General features: G+C 41.8%; 3 protein-coding genes across 3 annotated transcripts; 2 read left to right on the plus strand and 1 right to left on the minus strand.

Annotated features, from left to right (window-relative positions):
• Nucleotides 1–2,863: 2,863 nt before the first annotated feature.
• On the plus strand, nucleotides 2,864–4,775 carry LOC116205578 (probable methyltransferase PMT19). Its single transcript, XM_031538205.1, has 2 exons — nucleotides 2,864–3,243; nucleotides 3,712–4,775. Exons 1-2 carry the CDS (start codon nucleotides 2,985–2,987, stop codon nucleotides 4,659–4,661), a joined length of 1,209 nt encoding a protein of 402 aa, XP_031394065.1. The 5' UTR covers nucleotides 2,864–2,984; the 3' UTR covers nucleotides 4,662–4,775.
• A 435-nt stretch (nucleotides 4,776–5,210) lies between these two features.
• Nucleotides 5,211–8,033, minus strand: LOC116203241 (PHD finger protein MALE MEIOCYTE DEATH 1). The gene is made up of 4 exons (XM_031534919.1): nucleotides 7,944–8,033; nucleotides 7,324–7,669; nucleotides 6,923–7,166; nucleotides 5,211–6,835 (listed from the first exon to the last, which is right to left on the minus strand). The coding sequence occupies exons 1-4, from the start codon at nucleotides 8,031–8,033 to the stop codon at nucleotides 5,254–5,256; spliced, it is 2,262 nt and encodes a 753-aa protein (XP_031390779.1). The 3' UTR covers nucleotides 5,211–5,253.
• On the plus strand, nucleotides 7,956–11,853 carry LOC116204516 (NADH dehydrogenase [ubiquinone] iron-sulfur protein 1, mitochondrial). Its single transcript, XM_031536644.1, has 5 exons — nucleotides 7,956–8,547; nucleotides 9,049–9,295; nucleotides 9,530–9,824; nucleotides 10,011–10,385; nucleotides 10,691–11,853. Exons 1-5 carry the CDS (start codon nucleotides 8,130–8,132, stop codon nucleotides 11,591–11,593), a joined length of 2,238 nt encoding a protein of 745 aa, XP_031392504.1. The 5' UTR covers nucleotides 7,956–8,129; the 3' UTR covers nucleotides 11,594–11,853.
• The last annotated feature ends 6,308 nt before the right edge of the window (nucleotides 11,854–18,161 follow it).

Here is an 18,161-nt window from a genome sequence, read left to right on the forward strand (position 1 = left end):
TTGACTACTTGAGCAAAAAAATAAAATAAAAATACCATCATATTTTTATCTATATACACTAATGAGAAATTAATGACGATCATATGCATGCAATAGAAAAAAGAATCCAGCTCAAGCGAAGATAAGAGTGTAGCTCTCAATCGGTATAAGCTTTCTCTTCTTCCAATTAAAACTAAAAATGATCTCTCTTAACTCCCGAGCATTTGATCGATGAATGGCCATTGTCATGGTATTGACACGGGCTAACCGATAAGGATTGATTTAAATAGTTCAGCACTTGTTCCGTTTAAATAAGGTTTTGGATTCGAATCTCGTGAGAGAAAAAAATTCTTGATTTGGAGAGCTAGATTCACCCCTTATAGTAGACCAACTTGGTGCAAATTGAATTAATCATAACCTGTTGGATTTATGAATACTATGGTATAATCGAAAAAAAAGACTATCATATAGAGATATTTTTTAGGGAATATATTATCCGGGTTTCTTAATTAACTTTTTTTAAAAAAAAATTTATTCATAATATGTACAAGTTGATTCGACGATTATAGCAAGTTCAAATATACTGCTGAGGTGAAACTGGCACAGTACGTTAGAAAAGAGGGGAAGCCCCGAATGAGACACAATCTCCAGGAGATTGTGGTTTGTCTGTCAATTTGAGGCAAAAAAAGGGAATTGCTCTCATTTGATGGTTTGTAATTGTCCCTCGACGTTCTCTTCACGTATTCTTGTGGCCGAGGATCAAGATAGAATTTCCCCTAAAAAAAAAAAAATCCCTTGCTCATTTTTGGGAATTTGATACAAAAATCAATAAGATTATGTGCTCCATGACAATATATAATAATAATAATGTCTTTTATTTCTCTGAGCAAGTTGATCGAAAATGTTAACTAGACGAGTACATTTGCTAATTAACATGTCCGGGGTGCTTTCGACCTCCTCTCTTCCCGACCGCTCACTCGAATTTTACGAAAATTAATACTCGTCTTCGCTTGATTAGAACCAAATTTACTTGCCGGCTTGCCGATAATTAGGACGATTTCCCAGCAGATTTGGACTGCCAGGGAGAAATTGGAGAGGTCCAGTTCCCAAATTGGACTTTGAAATCAGTCATGCCTTTCAGGCTTTTCCTGTGGCCCTTATCATGGAGTTACCGAGCCCACGTTATTAGGCTCCCCTGCCCTTTCAAAGTCTCCATATAAGACCGACTCGATCCATGTTCCTTTCCAACTATACGCATGGTCATAGTTGATATTTCGGGGATCGCATGGTTATGAACTTACGAATTTCACGTCCGGCTGATGAAAAACCATTCGACTCAACCTGCATTATCAGAGCACGAGTCAATCTGCTCCCAGGAGCAAACGATCCCATCTAACCGATTCTTTCACCGATGATAAATAAACTTGGCTAGCTAGAAATTAGATCTACATGGTATTTATGATCTTCGTGTATACGTACGAAAGGCCGTGAATGACATCTATGGGGCTCGTGTGTTTGTATATATATATATATATATATATATCTTCACATGCGGGTCTATCTTGACCCGAGGCTCCTCGGCATTGTCAACTCTCTCTCTCTCTCTCTCTCTCTCTCTTAATTAAAGGTTCGGTGAATATTGGATTTGGCATTAAGTACATGGCCTCGTGAACAGATCCACGTAAATTCTGAAAATCGATTAATTAAATTCTTGCCACATTGCGTACGTTAATTTGTGTCTATGCATCTAATAGTAAAAGGGCCTTCCCTAGAATCTCATATTTCCATATTCCATCCATTTTTGCAAATATTTTATGGCCAGGAATTCAGGTTTTTGTTTCCTTATGCACCACAATTAGCAATTTTTATTTTTACCCGAACTCTAATATTCAAAAATTCAATTGGTCCCGACTAATCCAGTCGAGTCGGGTCGGCTCACTAAAGAGTAAATATCTTACAATGTGAATTTTTTTACATTCACAAGAACTCGAACTCGAGAAGTGCCAAACCGCTTGAATTAACTCATATTGTTACCACAATTAGCAACTTTGGTTCAACCCATATGTGAACTCCTTGACAGATCTTGGAATGTCAGAGTTGAACACACCTATAGTAAGGAAATTCATGCGTGGATTGACTTGCAAGGAAAGCTCTCCACCTATTTGTTGTTCTTCATCCCTATCCGTTGATATTAGCGCGTTACTTTTTGACAATATTATTGGCGTCTCCATACCTCACATTTATTATCACATAACTTTTAGTTGTTCTTGTTTTCTTTGTTTTCTAGGCACTTGCCCCATATCATCCGGATTTAAAAAAAAAAGAAAGAATAAAAGGGCCTTCCCTAGGAGATCATAATTGCTTCATCCATTTCTGCAAATATTTTACTGTCAGGAATTCAGATTCTACCGATGTATATCCAATTATGGCCACAACCTTCATATATATAATATAATGTACCGTGCCTGGGCATCAAAGCGAAATTCTCATGAACTTTGTTTACGTCTATAATATGATATGATGTCTCAGTAGCAGTATTAGGACATAGGTGCCAATCGATACCAAAACGATATTAATTTCCCTCTTACAAGAACCTGTGAGAAGTAGATATTCTCAGGTAAATGTTGGGATTCTGCATAGGACAGGTTGTTTGAGTGTTGACTTTCTACACTTCGCGTCTTTAGCGTTCTTCTCTACTTGTTTCTGAAGCAAACGATCCTTGTCTTTAGTCCCCTTTGCATTGATTATATATGCAGCTCGAACATCGACTGAAATTTCGCTGTACATTATTTAAGACCCCTTTGGAGTTAGTTCTGCATTCCGAAAATCCCGGTCACGTTTCTACTTCTAGTACGACATATATAAGTTAAGGAAACTCCGAGGATCGACTGAGGTGACTGCGGACAGTATAAAGATATTGAGGCAACTCCTCCCTTCCAATCTTCAACTGCAAGAGACCTTCCCACTGAAGCAATAGCCAGTGGTTGGTTCAGATCAGTCAATCTATGGGCGTGGAGTCTCCTCATAAGCCAAGGCTTCTCTCCACAAACCTCTTCTTCCACTTCCTCTTGCTGTTCACAAACCTCCTCACTCTCTTCCTCTCCTCGGCCTTTTTCAACTCCTCCTGCTCTCTCATCCCTTCCCTCTTTCCTACGAGAGCTAACACTGCCACCGCTTCTGCTCGTTCCCCAGTCCCCGAGACGACCTCGACTGCTGCTGCAAATACAGATGACCTCCCGCCCGAGTTTCTTGCTTTCACTTCAGGTTTGTACGGGTTGATTGCCACAGAATGATCTATATATCCATTGTCCCCTCTAAATGAATGCTTCTAGGAAGATCATAATCGGTTTTTCATGACATGCTTTTGGGACTAGTTCTATTTTCGATTCCTAGCTAGCTTGTTAATCACCGTTGTTTTTTATTTGGCACATGTATGTATGTGTGTGTATGTATATATATATATATATATTTATTTATTTATTTTTATATATGCATGTATCAAATCGTGTTCGTTGTGGGAGGAGATTGTTAAAATTAGCGTTTGGCTTATGAGGAACACCGCTCGCTTAACAATGTCCGGATAACACAACGTAGTACATTTTAGGACATACATATGACTTGCTGAGTTACTAGAAGCCTTTATCTATAAGCTTAACTTTTAGATCATTCAGGTTGATTTTCACCTTATTTGCGAGTATATATAGTGAAACTGAGCTTACTCCCATTGTCCAGGGAACTTGCTTCCCTTCGGCGTCAACCCAAACTTTGATTCAGACACAATGTTTGCTCCAGTAGGCCAGCCTTGTACCCAGTTCCCAGAGCTGCTCCGCCGGTACATGTCCTACAGAGTGAATGGCTCCTGCCCCGATGATGAGCTCCTCGCCCAGAAGCTTCTCCTCAAAGGCTGCGAGCCACTCCCCAGGCACAGATGCCGTCCGGCTGCCCCCGCTGACTCTGTAGAGCCCCACCCTCTTCCAAAAAGCCTGTGGACGACACCATTGGACTCGTCAGTTGTCTGGACTGCCTACACGTGCAAGAACTATGATTGCCTCATCAATCGTAAGCATAGGCAGAAGGGCTTCGATGACTGCAAGGACTGCTTTGATCTTGAGGGAGCCGAGAAGACTTGGTGGTCAGCTACACGGAGCAATGGGGGGATTGATTTCACCATTGACGAAGTCTTGTTGACTAAGAAACCTGGGACAATACGAATCGGGCTGGACATCGGGGGTGGCGTGGCCACCTTTGCAGTGAGAATGAGGCAGAGGAACATAACCATCATAACCACATCCATGAACTTGAATGGCCCCTTCAGTAGCTTCATAGCATCAAGAGGAGTTGTCCCCTCATACATCAGCATATCCCAGAGGCTTCCTTTCTTTGACAACACCCTCGACATCGTCCACTCAATGCACGTCCTAAGCAACTGGATCCCAACAACTCTGTTGCATTTCTTGATGCTCGATATCTATAGAGTCCTCAGACCAGGAGGTTTGTTTTGGCTCGACCATTTCTTCTGCGTGCAAGAGCAGTATGACCAGGTTTATGCCCCGCTCATCGAAAGCATTGGGTTCAACAAGTTAAAGTGGGTCGTGGGGAGGAAACTCGACCGCAGCCTGGAGCTCCAGGAGATGTACTTCTCGGCATTGCTAGAGAAGCCTCTAAAGAACTCTTGGCGATAGGTGTCAAACAAAACTTTCTTCTTCTTTTTACGTGAAAATATTTTTGTTCCTAAAATGTGTTTCATCTGTATTCCTGGTGCCATGCCTTATAGTAATGTGAATCAATGTGCTTTGGGAAGATGACTCTAGCGAATTTAAGGGAACCGATATCCAGGAATCGATGTTCAGTTGGAAAGCCAGTTAGGGTGGTCGAGCTTGCTAAACATGAATGTTCAGTGAAATCGCCTTCCCATCTGGAGCTAATGGGCCTTAAAGGTAAGCAACAAGCATCAATGATCGCAGAACATCTTCCCGCCTGATCGGGACTTCAACATCAATGACATACTCTATGTATCAAATTTACAGTTTTCGAACTAGAGCTTTCACTTCATTAGGACACGCCTGCAGTCGATGTTAATAAGGACGGATTTACATTCTTGGTTCTTTAGTAACCCACTGGCAAAAAATCAACAAGAGTAAATGCCAAGAATGACCAGTGCATCGGCTTTGATGGGCAAAGATGAAAGATGATTAACAACATACTCCGGGGTCGGCCTAAAAGGAACAGGCAGACGGATATGGAAAATGATGATTTGTGGTAGACGTAGATGTTTTAGTATGGGAGCTCCATCTCATTCAGATAGTCCAACTCCGGAGGCAGCAGGAAGGATCCGAAATGTTCGAACTCACTCGTGATGCTGGACTGCTCAAAATCAAAGACCTCATCTTCGTGCCTGCTTCTGGACCCTACCACAGAGCCGCAGCAGGTCGAGCAGACGAACAACGGTGGGACACTCTCTCGATCATTGATTCCACAGCACCTTGTGTGCTGCCACACCTCGCAGATATCGCATGCCACCATCCTCTCCCCGTCATCATCCTGAGCCCCGCATTCACATCTCACCTTCCAGTTCTGAGCCCCACCCTCGTACTTGAACTGCGTGCTCATGTCCGCCCCAGTCCCTCTAACCCAAACCTCCACACCCGACTCTATGACCCCGAAAAGAACCTCCTCATCCTCCAGTTCCTCCATGGATTCGATCTCTTGCACCACGAGCCTCTCGAAAATGAAGTATGTGTCCCGAAATGCACTCTGAGCTGCCAGCTTCAGGTCTCTGACCGTGGCGTGTAAGGGAACCGAAACAATCTCACCAGGTGGGCGTTTAACTATGGTACTGTGCTTATCATGAATCCCAAGTTCCCTGGGTAAGAGATTGCAGATAAAAGTTAGAAACTCTTCCTCCTCGTCCCGAAATGGCCACTCCTTTGCAAAGTGTTTGCTGTCAAGTACTGCCTTGACGGCTGCTGCCACTGGACCATCTGATGATTCAGGGTAGTTCAACAGCACATTCTTGTACATGTAGACCAAATCATCATAAGCATCGCCTCCGGCTGTTGGAACCGCTGAAGAAAACCTGTCCTGAACTGCCATCACCCCTTGCACTTCTGAGGCATTGGGCTCTGTAGCGCGGAGCTCATGGACCGTGTACTCAAGAATCCTCGTCACTGGATTCACTGCCCGACAGACGACGTAATTCCCAACAATCACATTGTTCAGCGATTTTAGGACATTATCTAGGAGGCCCGTATCACCAATGTGAGCCCGAGCTGCATCCCGCACATCCTGTCGGGTCATCCCGTTGTGGCCTGACCCGTCTGCTCTCTTCTCTAGCAATGCGTTGACAATGACTTCTGCAGCTTGTTCAAGCCGTCTAGCAGGCCACCGAGTGTCCATATCTGATATCGCGGCAGCGAATTTCCTATACCGCAGGGGCTTGACTTTGATAAGATTCTTCTTGTGAAGGCCTCCAAATCGATCCACTGGTTTCGAATCAGGCGATGGACAAGCCTTGATCAGTTTAGTCTTCAGCACGACACGGGACTTAACAGTCAATATGAACCTCAAGAGGTCTCTGATTGTGATCAGAGTAGCTTCACTCATATCTCTGTAGAATTGCACAATCGTCTTGATCTCTTTTGATTGCTTCCGACCCCTGAACTCCTCTAAAATCTTTTCGAGTTCCAGTGAACTTAACAGTTCAATTGCTTTGCAGTATTTGTTCTCTTTTACTCCAAAGCTCCCTCTCAAGAATCTGTAACCCCACCTCCCGAACCATGAGTGCCCATAAGCTACCCCGTATAAAAGCCGAAGATCCATGCACCGCTTTTTTGACACATCTTCGACTGTAATTTTCCTGCAAAATTATCAAGTTCCTTCAGTAGTCAATAAATTTACAAAAGTCAGCAAATCTGTCTGTGCGGTTCAGGTTCGTTTATTTTACCTGGCACATAGGATTGAGCAGATCCGGTCCCACAGATCCATGATCTCACGGCCGCAGAGATACTTTGAGCCCCCTTCGATGCCATTGATGCATATCAAATGGCCAAACCCGTTCCCGTGGATCAGACCATGAAGCAGATGATTGGGGAGATCAAGGGCATTGGGTTCAAGTGGCTTATTCCAGGCACCATCCGTTGGAATTATCATATGGTACCTCCTCCTTGATACGAAATGATTGCTCCAACCTTAATCAACCCGAACAAGATTGAAACAAATCAATGGATGGAAACGGAACAAGCTGCAAGAAACTGAACCTGAAATAAAGAGACCCTTCATAGCTAATTGTGCAAGAAATCAGAATCGACATTGATAAAGAAAAATCCTGGAGGGAGGTGATCACACCGGCTAATCGGCAGTGCTCGCAGAATGAGTGGGAGGACTCCTCGACATTCTCTTGGACAACATAGAATGGGACCGCGAAGCTCTTCTTATTGTGCATTAGGAGGGTGCACCAAACTGGCATCCCATCGAGGGAGTAGTCCTCGGGCATGGTGCATTCTTGCAGGAAGAGGCAGATGTTGTCACGGAACAGCGCAGTGGGTCTGATTGGGCAGCCCGGATTCGCGAATGTGTGGAAGCTGAAAAGCTTTGGGCGGCGCTTGCGCTTCCTGCAGGAATGGAGGATCGGGATCGACATTTCTTGTTCTTGATCTTGAGATGGATGGTCCCGCAGCTGCTGGGAGATCGGCTGCGTGCAGAGAGTGGGGACTGAGCTGAGGGGTCCTAACTCCTAACTGATCGAATTCAGTTGGTTTGGTTCAAGAAGTTTGTAAGGGCAGTTGCCTTCGGTTGGGACTCCCGCTTAAATTTGAACGCGACTCTGGTGGGTTCTTAAAGGCCCAATCCTCAATGGGCCTGAGAGGCCCAATAGGAGTCCTTTATTGGGCTGGGCCTTGGAGAAAAGTCCAAGGTCCGGGTCGGTTAACGGAACCGACAGTACAGAACAGCCTATGACTACTCGCCGTTCTCGTGGAGGAGAACCAGAAATGGTAAGGCGCGTGCTCATCACGGCCCACCCAGTCCCTCGATAGCGTTCCTCTTTCATCCTCCATCGGCAGCGAGCAGCTAATCTGAGCTCACATCTCGTCTTACTCTTCGCCATTGACGGACTGAACGAGAGCTCACTGAGCTGATCGAATTGTGTAGAAATGGGGCTGGGGTTGTTAGCTTCGAGGGCTCTTAGAGCTAAGCTCCTCCAAAACCCTAGGTCCGCCACAGCATTTGCCCGCACGATCGTCTCCACGCCCGAGCTCCAGAGCTCCGAGGCATCGGCGGCTCAGGCTCAGCCCGATCCCACCCCGGATCTCCCTCCCAGGAAGCCCATCGGCGGCGCCCGGGTCCACTTCCCCAACCCTGAGGATGCCATTGAGGTGTTCGTCGACGGCTACCCCGTCAAGATCCCCAAGGGCTTTACTGTCCTGCAGGCCTGTGAGGTCGCCGGAGTTGACATCCCCAGGTTCTGTTACCACAGCCGGCTATCGATTGCCGGAAACTGCCGTATGTGCTTGGTCGAGGTCGAGAAGTCGCCCAAGCCTGTTGCTTCTTGCGCTATGCCTGCTCTTCCTGGTAATCTATCTTAAAGTGAGCTTTTCTCCATTTTTGTTATTGGAAGTTGGAATTTAGTGGAATGAAATGCTTTGAACGGTTTTGATTTGGTTCCCATTTGGAATTGCCGTGTAGTTACTCCTATGATGTCTGGTTGGGGGTTTATTAAAGCCATAATTTAGTCAAATTTGAAATCTTGGATTCTTATTGCCCCTCATGTTCGATTCTCTGCGCCCCCCTTATTTTTGTGTTTCCCCTTCGCTGTCGTGAGCTTATATTGTTGTAGGTTTATGAAGACAGTGAGTATGAAATTATATTTCCAAGATGATCACTAGTGCCATGATGTAATTGAGTCTTCCAATAGTTATGTTTTTGGATATTTTCCTCTGCCCTATCAGTTTGAGCTCCTTGCATGAGGGAACACTCAACCAGATAAAAACATCGTAATAGCTCCTACTCGTTGTCCGAGGAGTAGATATTGTTGCGCTGGTGTTCTGATCATGGAAGATTTTGATTGCACAGGAATGAAGATCAAGACTGATACACCAGTTGCCAAGAAGGCGAGAGAAGGGGTGATGGAGTTTTTATTGATGAATCACCCCCTTGATTGTCCCATCTGCGATCAGGGTGGAGAGTGTGATCTCCAGGACCAGTCGATGGCTTTTGGGTCTGACAGGGGAAGGTTCACTGACGTGAAGAGGTCTGTGGTTGATAAGAACCTTGGTCCTTTGGTGAAGACTGTGATGACTCGTTGTATCCAGTGCACAAGGTCAGAAGCTTATCTATCACCTTTACAAATTCTACTTTTGCTAGTTTCTTGTGGTATTGTCTAATTCCCCATTTACATTGCTTAGGTGCTTATGTTTGTAAGTTTTGGTTTCATGAGCTGTAGTTAGTATACGTGAAATTTGTTTTATCCAACGGAAATTGCCGGATGCATTTCCATCTCATTGTTGCAAACTATATCGCAACTTCTGATTGATGTGACCACTTTATTACATAGGTGCGTGAGGTTTGCAACAGAGATTGCTGGAGTTCAAGATCTCGGCATGCTAGGACGTGGTAGTGGAGAAGAAATAGGGACTTATGTTGAAAAGCTCATGACAAGTGAACTTTCTGGAAATGTAATAGATATTTGTCCTGTTGGAGCCCTCACCTCAAAGCCTTTTGCATTTAAAGCTCGAAATTGGGAGTTGAAGGGAACAGAAAGCATTGATGTTACTGATGCAGTGGGATCAAATATCCGAATTGATAGCCGTGGCCCTGAGGTCATGCGCATTATTCCTCGGTTAAATGAGGTAAATCTTAACTCAAATTGCCTGGCCAGTAACCATGTTGATATTTATGTCTCTTCTTATTGTAGAGGCTGTTTCTTCTATTCAAGTTATTTTCCCCTTTAGTTTCTTCATTTCTCAAGTTGGAGTATATGTTTCAAACCCGAACATGTAGTTCTGGTCACTTACCTTATCAAGCTGACGTTGTAGGACATAAATGAGGAATGGATATCAGACAAAACTCGTTTCTGTTATGATGGTCTAAAGAGGCAGAGGCTTAATGACCCTATGATTCGTGGTGATGACGGGCGCTTCAAGGTCGTGAGCTGGCGTGATGCCCTCACCATGGTTGCTGATGTCATCCACAAGGTTGCACCTGAGCAGATTGTGGGGATTGCTGGGAAACTGGCTGATGCAGAATCTATGATAGCGCTTAAAGATTTCTTGAACAGAATGGGGTCAAATAATGTGCTGAGTGAAGGCAATGTGAAGCTACCAAATGCTGATCTGAGATCAGGATACATAATGAATACTGGCATTGCCAATCTTGAGAAGGCAGATGCTTTCCTTTTGGTTGGAACCCAGGTAAGCCTGTTTTCATTCCTCTTATGGGGTACAATTGTCTTAGATATTTGACCCATTTGATATCTCAGTTTTTCAGCGTTTCATTTGCCCCATCTTGAAAAGAAGGAAGATTATAGATTGAAATTTATAGGACGTTGCATAATCCAATGAGTTAGTAAATTATGATCTAGAACATTCTCGCTCATGTTCCTCATTCTTTCAGTCTCTGCAAAGCAATAACCTGGGTTTGGGAATCTGAAGTTTTCTTTTTACTCCATTCTCTCTTATTCTTACTTGCTTTTGCGGTTGCAATTTTCTATTGCCAGCCAAGAGTAGAAGCTGCGATGGTGAATGCAAGGATCCGGAAGACCGTTCGGGAGTCCCATGCTAAAGTCGGCTACGTAGGTCCTCCCACAGATTTCAACTACGATCACGAACATCTTGGCACGGGCCCAAAGACTCTCACTGAGATTGCAGAGAACCGCCACCCATTCTCTTCTATCCTGTCGAATGCCAAGCACCCCGTCATCATTGTCGGTGCTGGCCTCTTTGACAGGGAGGATTCAGATGCAATCTTATCCACCGTGGAGACCATCGCCAAGAATGTCAAAGCTGTCAGGCCTGATTGGAATGGTTACAATGTTCTGCTCCTGAATGCTGCTCAGGCAGCAGCACTTGATCTTGGGTTGGTCCCACAGTCCGCTGACAGCATCAAGTCCGCAAAGTTGGTGTACTTGATGGGTGCTGATGATGTGGACTTGAAGGATATCCCAGATGATGCATTCGTGATCTATCAAGGGCATCATGGCGATCACGGTGTTTATCGTGCTAATATAATTCTTCCCTCCTCGGCTTTTACTGAGAAGGAAGGGACATACGAGAACACTGAAGGGTGTGCTCAGCAGACTGTCCCTGCAGTTCCTACTGTCGGGGATGCCAGAGATGACTGGAAGATAATCCGGGCTCTGTCTGAGGTGGCAGGAGTTCAGCTGCCTTATGATTCCCCTGTCGCCATCCGGTCTCGGATCAGTACCGTGGCTCCAAACCTATTGAGCGCGGACGAGAGGGAGCCTGCCACTTTCTCGACCACTACGTTGAGGCCAGACGTAAAGCAGAAGATGAGTGCGAATGATTTTGGCACCGCAGTAGAGAACTTTTACATGACCGATTCTATCACAAGGGCTTCAAAGATAATGGCTCAGTGCAGTGCAATGCTTCTGAAGAAATGATTTGTTCAGTGAGTCCTTTCATTAATTAAACCAATAAAAGTCTGCAGATTTCTCTCTTTGTTCTTTTGTAGTTCCAATGGTCAGAGCATTGGCCCGTGTAAGAATCTCGGATTTTGATAGTGCACAGAACTTGGTTGCAATGCCATAAATGGAGTTGAACGATAAATGGCAATGTCATCTGTGGATTGTGATGTAGGTTTCTCCGCTATTTCAATCTTGTGATATATGGCCTTTTACGGCAAATTTTCTTTTAAAAGCTGTATATGCGCGTTTGCTTCTGATATCCCTTAAGCAAGTTAAATTAGTTGTTTGTTATTTATAAGCTTGTGCAGTCGCTACCCGTAAGATTGCTTGAGAGGTTGAGTTCAGACTTGAGGACGTAAGATTGTTCTAGAGGTTGTGTTTGAGGACATGTTGAACTACTGAGGCAGTAACTTGCTGCTGTTGTATCGTTCTTGATTTGATGAATTAAAAATAGATTCATGCTGTTAATATGATTAATACTTCTTACCACTTTCGTGGGTTTGAACTTTTTCCTAGGTTTTCCTTCAACAGTTAATTCATTTAATTTAGGAAAAAAAGATAAAAATTCGCCTTGTGGTTTGGACTCGGAACAAATCGCACCATGTTCTTTTATTTGAGACGGTTAACTCCCTTGTGATTTGTTCCGTTGGACGTAGGGTGACGGCGTTAATTTTTTTTTCATTTTCAGACCTCAATCATTAATATTTTAATCATTTTGGTTCTAAATATTTTTCTTTTATCATTCCTATCCTCAACTTTTCATTTTGTTTCATTTTAGTTCTATAAAGAAAATTGAAAGGGAAGGAGGTACCGGCGACCTCGATGGAGGGCTCGGGGTCGCCGATTGACGGCTCCAATCCCGAATCGACCGGGGACTCCGAGTCGGAAGGGGATTTTTCCCTTTTTCCCTTTAATTTATCTTTCGGAACGACTGCTTAAATTCATACTAATGGAGATAACTGAAATTAATATGTCTAAATTATGGGAGAAAAACTGAGGTATATGTGGTAGCTGCCAAGGATGAACGATATGTCATGTTAAGAGCTTCACATCTTGATGTGGACTATCCGTAGCTAAGTCGCAAATCAATCATTTTAAGGTGGATGGAGCAGTATTGATGGAGATGAAACGATATTAATAGATCCAATCATCCAATCATCCTCCGCGGCTTCAATATCAATGGGATGTGTCCGTAGTTAAAAACACCAAGCCATGGACGAGCGTTGCTGCGTTAGTGAGAGCTGTGGACGCACATACATATATCCACATACATATATGCATATATGATAACTGTATGGAAGAATTTTTCACGACCGTGTGGGCCATAGAGATGTGGACAAAAATGTATGGGCAGCGCCATATTATCTTTAGCTAATATCATTAATTTCTTCATTCGTGTGAAGGATATATTACTAGAGTTTCGACCGGGAAACAAAGGAAGCTGATCGTGATCGAGAAGCATATCGACTGTCGTAGAAAACTAACTCAACGCGTCTCTAGACGATGAAGAACGTCGCCTATGTGTGGCAGAGCGTCGTATTTATAGCATGAAAATGGACTGCGCAGAAGAAATAAAAACATCGTAGTCGATGGTGTACAAGCAGACATGGCAGCAATGTAAGAATGCCCTTGTTGACATTGGGGTGGATAATCAATTATTCAAGGCACAATTGATTTGACTTGAGATGATTGGATTTATACGCAGGAGCCCCACTGACTCGTCTTGGAAAACAAAAATGGCACACTGCTCCATTCTGTAGGACGAACTAAAGAGCCTGCTAGCCTCCTTCGGGGAAATCAATTTGCTTGCCTCAGATATCAATTTTAATCGATTGTGACCCGGTCCCATATCTCAGCATGTCCTGATATATACATGAGAACGAGTTCGAGCACGGTAATTGAGCGAAGTTACTAGCACCCACTATAGATGAGTTGGAATGAGAAGTTTTATCAATCGAAAGAGGAGATTACAGAACAACATGATATATCGAAAGTCTATGAGACCTGAGGCTTGGGTTTGTGAATTAATTCGAACAAGCCGAATACCGCCTTCATGTATGTTCCAACCCATGGACTCTAATCAACTGCCCCACATGGAGTATCTAATGACCCCAAATTAATAATCTATACGGTCTTATTATATATGTTAACACCTTTTTTTGGGTCAGGACCAAATTAACGCGGTGAGTCAACAATAATATATCGTAACTCGGGTAGCCCCTACGCGTTTTGATTTGTCTTAACCCCAATTTTAGAACCATATGATATGTAGGAACATCTTTGGACGACACAAAAACATTCTTTCCTACTTAATTAGTATTTATCCTCGTGTCGTCTTCTTGGAGCCGATGACCAAGCTGATAATCAATTAATCATGTTTTCCTAAACTATGCAGTCACAGATCCTTGTACATATCTGACATGCACATTTATATTAACAGGAGCAAATTTCGAAAACATCCAAGTAATATATATTAATTCGCAGGCAATATAATAATCCAAGCAATCTTGAATTTACTTTCGACATGCACCATTTGATATCCGAGAGTCCGATCAACTCGGCTTTTTTAGGTTCAAATGGATCAACTCACTAATAGATAAAGTTCTTTCATTAATTGTGAATTTTTTCTATTAACAAAATTCGAATCCGATATCCAAAAGGAGAAATAAAAAAAAGAGTGCCGATCACCTGAACTGTCCCAATTGATACAGCAATCTTATCTCGAATATAATTTTGTATGCCAATAACCATTGGCATGTGTTTTGGATTTCCCCTGTCGGAGTCAAATCAAATTATATATATAGTTGGTCATACAAAGAAATGGATTCGTCATCTTTTTGCTAGTTCAGTGCATGTATGTTCTTTGCAGAGAAACAAGTCCATAACGACTGAACATGCATGATTCCAATTAGCATGATCAAGCATGCATGCACATATATATGGGACAACAATGTCAAATTTTGCCCCCCTTTTCACCAGAAGTTTTAATGGGACTGGTATGGTCTCCCTTCCCATGTTAATTCTCAACCTAATCAACAAATAATTGTCTAAGCTGTGGATTTTAATTGTTACGCGTGCAACTCATCCATGCACTTATTGAACTGCATGCAGAACTGAATGCACTGGGCACCATTCAATGACTTTTCATCTTCCCGATAATAGACGTCGTTGAAATGAGATCAGAACGAAATGCGTGGATCTTAACTCGTTTCCAGGTCGGTCGCTCTCGGATATTTTGATCTTTCAATTCTCAATGTCAGTATACAGAGCGTGACAATTGCTATCCAGGTTTTCATGTGGTTGTATGATATCACCTTGACATGTAGTGCCTTTAGTTATATGGGGTGGTACTTTTGATTATATATGACGTAGTAATTACGTAGTATTATTAGAATTTTTGAAGTATCACATATATAACTAAAAATACTATGATATAACTAAAAGTATCACAGCATCTAATTTAAAAATATCATCATGTCTGTTACGATAATATCATGTCATCATATAAAATCACTTGTTATACTGTCAAATGTTCATTAAGGATACGTGCTTGTCTTTTGTACCAACAGATAAATATAAGGCCCGTGACCCCACTTTTTCATGTTAATCCGTGAAACCATATGATTCACGGTTCAAATTTAACCCAAAAAAAAAAAAAAAACTATCTACCTCTCGTTCTTTTATCTCCTCAATTTGTTTCTTTCCCCCCATAGCACCACCTCACTATATTTATCTCCTTTCAGATTTGTATTTATACCCGTAATCAGGTAACATACACGCAGTTAATAAATATAGTATATGTGAAATCAGAATTCTTAACTAGACTGTTCTCTCTCCCGGTCATTCTGAGCAGGTCATTATAGTATTAGAGAATAGCTCCCGCTATCTCTCTGCCTCACTGGAATAATTGACTACCAGGCCATGTTGGAGATTCGACGCCCTCAATCTACGCTCGAGTATGCTCTTCCTATTCGTACGTATAATTTAGTAAACTTTGGTAGGGAATAAATGACAAAACATGTTTCTCTTGCAAGTGACGCCGCTTTTGCTATGTTGCTCCGTGAACTTCATTACTAGACGTATAGCATTGAAGATAATCAAAGGTCGACCAAACAAAATGTAAACTCTCTGATCATATGCCAATTGTTGGACTCTGATTAGTTTGGTGACTCATCAAAACAGTGAATCAATCATTGCTTTTGGATGAGGAACGAGCTGGGAAATCAGTCAATGGGGGTAGACGGAGGGGTCACCCCGTATCACGTGATACAAGGATCACAGTCGTTCACTTCGTATGGACCATGCATTCCTCTCACGGAAAATGACTGTGATGATTTCGTATCACATGATATGAGATCATATAAAAAAATTTTATGGGATAGAACTTCGGTTAGGAGTATGGTCAGGTTCATGTTAGTTATAGGCTGTTTAATCAACTAATATATATCTATGTAATTTGCTTTATTTAATTACGTTCTCTTCAAGTTATTATGAGTAGCCATCATAGATTGGCCCTTTGAGCATATCATCGACCGATAGACACCGACAATTTAACATAGTGCGATCTTGTAATATTATGAATAGCTGAACGTTTCGATCCCAAAAATTTAACGACCTCAAAATTGTATATTAAACACACCCATATATATATATATATTCATATTTTTAATTGGTCTTTGAGCTATATATAGACAGGATGGATAATGGATAGTTTCGTCCCACTAATCCTTACATTAAATTCGTCCACATTTGACCCATTTAAAACGACAACAGCTTCCATGCACGCACAGGCTAGGGATTGACCCCAAGGTAGGCTTTCATTGATGAAAACCGGCATATTTGACATTTTCTTCCCTAGATAATGACATCATTTTTGTTAGTGGGAGACCCTGCTTTTTCATTAAAATTATGCGATATTCTCATTTATTTTTTTAATAAATTAAATCTCTTAATATTATTAATTGAGAATAATTTTCACTTCGATATGATCTTCATGCCAATACTAATAATATTCTTTTTTTTTATCTGTAAACTCTTGATTTTCATCTCTCTAAATTTCTTAATTTCCACCCGTTACTCGGTACTTACCCTCTTTTGGAAAATATCAGTTCCCATAAACACTCGAAATCTTAGGTCCGTCCCTTAGTGCGAGAGTTAACCCACAAGTGACGGACAAAAACCCTTATGGATGGGGGCAGGGGGAGCAGCGTACTCGTGCACATTTTGATTGCAAGTGGTGCCACCTGTGGGGATTAATCGCCTCCCGTTCTATCTTATGGTCCCTATCCCACATAAAGTTTTCGGCAGCCAGAAGAATGGTCCTCGCCCCCTTTTAATTGATCACACTCTAACCACAATAATATCTATTTTTACTAGCTATAATTAGAATCTTTTACTGCCTAGTTTTCTTCTTTAAATTATTTTTTATTTTTTACTTTTTTCCCTTTCACCTTTAATTCGAAGAAAATTCAACAAAAGAGAGCAGCATGCACCTGTAATTCACCTAGAACAACCTTAGCCTCACAAGTCAAGTAAACCTGTCTAGTACGTGCACAAGGACATATATATTCGCGACAGAAACCTTAAGAACGAAGATTATGCAACAATCCAATGGTTTGCATCGCATCAGCTTACTGCTTATTAGTCTATCGGACGTGAAAATTGGGTCGTTCATAAAAGTGCTCTCATGGGAAGAGTGGCGAGAAAGAAGACAACAATCAGAGTTCGACACCTGCTTGGCCACTATTAAAAACCGGGGAGGGAGGGGGGAGGAGAAGAGAGAGAGCACTATCCTCCTCTTTTTGCTTTTCCTATATATATATATATATATATTATAATATTATCATTATTTTACCATCTATTTCTAGGAAAAATGTTCATGGGCTTAGCGAGTGGATTCAAGCATTACGTTAGAAAGTAACGCCACGAAAATGGAGTCATTGAAATTTTTTCACACTAAAAGAATTGATTTTTCCTAGAATAATTTTGTTACACTTTCCTAATGCATGTATTATCGGAACATATGTCATCACAAATAGCGTTGCTTTTTTTATTATTATAAAAGAGAGTCAATGCGTAGTGTAAGAATTGAAAATAAAAAGAAATGAAAAAAACATTAAGTCTCACTAGTGAAAATTAAATTCATATATCTTGATTCTGGATCGACATCATACTCTATCACACTAAAATCCCTTCCTCTATAATATATATATATATATTGTTTTAATTTTTCAAATTGAAATAAATATCTATCAAAATACAAGATTCAGTCACTCATGCACTTTATTTTTTGACAAAATTAAAACCAAATAATTACTTTTAATATACTTCGACAACGCTTGATAAATTAAATGCTTAAAAATTAAACGTTTAATCAGTTAATGAAAGAAATGTATAGAAAGAGTGGATAAATGATTAGGATGAGAGCATGTTTTGTGAAGGAAAAAGGATATCAATAAGTGAAAAGTGACTTATTCATTAAGTCAAATATTTTAAATTAACTAATTAATTAGTTTTTGACTTAATAATAAAATAATATATAACT

Source organism: Punica granatum, chromosome 4, assembly GCF_007655135.1.
Source record: "Punica granatum isolate Tunisia-2019 chromosome 4, ASM765513v2, whole genome shotgun sequence".
Classification (NCBI taxonomy): Eukaryota; Viridiplantae; Streptophyta; class Magnoliopsida; order Myrtales; family Lythraceae; genus Punica; species Punica granatum.

What these genes read in the sequence shown, in the direction of transcription:
- LOC116205578 (XM_031538205.1), top strand. Translation starts at nt 2,985, where the DNA reads ATGGGCGTGGAGTCTCCTCATAAGCCAAGGCTTCTCTCCACAAACCTC. An exon ending in GTTTCTTGCTTTCACTTCAG is followed by an intron (nt 3,244 to 3,711) that starts GTTTGTACGGGT and finishes CCCATTGTCCAG; the next exon opens with GGAACTTGCTTCCCTTCGGC.
- LOC116204516 (XM_031536644.1), top strand. Translation starts at nt 8,130, where the DNA reads ATGGGGCTGGGGTTGTTAGCTTCGAGGGCTCTTAGAGCTAAGCTCCTC. An exon ending in CGCTATGCCTGCTCTTCCTG is followed by an intron (nt 8,548 to 9,048) that starts GTAATCTATCTT and finishes TTGATTGCACAG; the next exon opens with GAATGAAGATCAAGACTGAT. An exon ending in CGTTGTATCCAGTGCACAAG is followed by an intron (nt 9,296 to 9,529) that starts GTCAGAAGCTTA and finishes TTTATTACATAG; the next exon opens with GTGCGTGAGGTTTGCAACAG.
- LOC116203241 (XM_031534919.1), bottom strand. Translation starts at nt 8,033, where the DNA reads ATGGAGGATGAAAGAGGAACGCTATCGAGGGACTGGGTGGGCCGTGAT. An exon ending in GGTTCTCCTCCACGAGAACG is followed by an intron (nt 7,670 to 7,943) that starts GCGAGTAGTCAT and finishes CTCTGCACGCAG; the next exon opens with CCGATCTCCCAGCAGCTGCG. An exon ending in TGCTCAATCCTATGTGCCAG is followed by an intron (nt 6,836 to 6,922) that starts GTAAAATAAACG and finishes ATAATTTTGCAG; the next exon opens with GAAAATTACAGTCGAAGATG.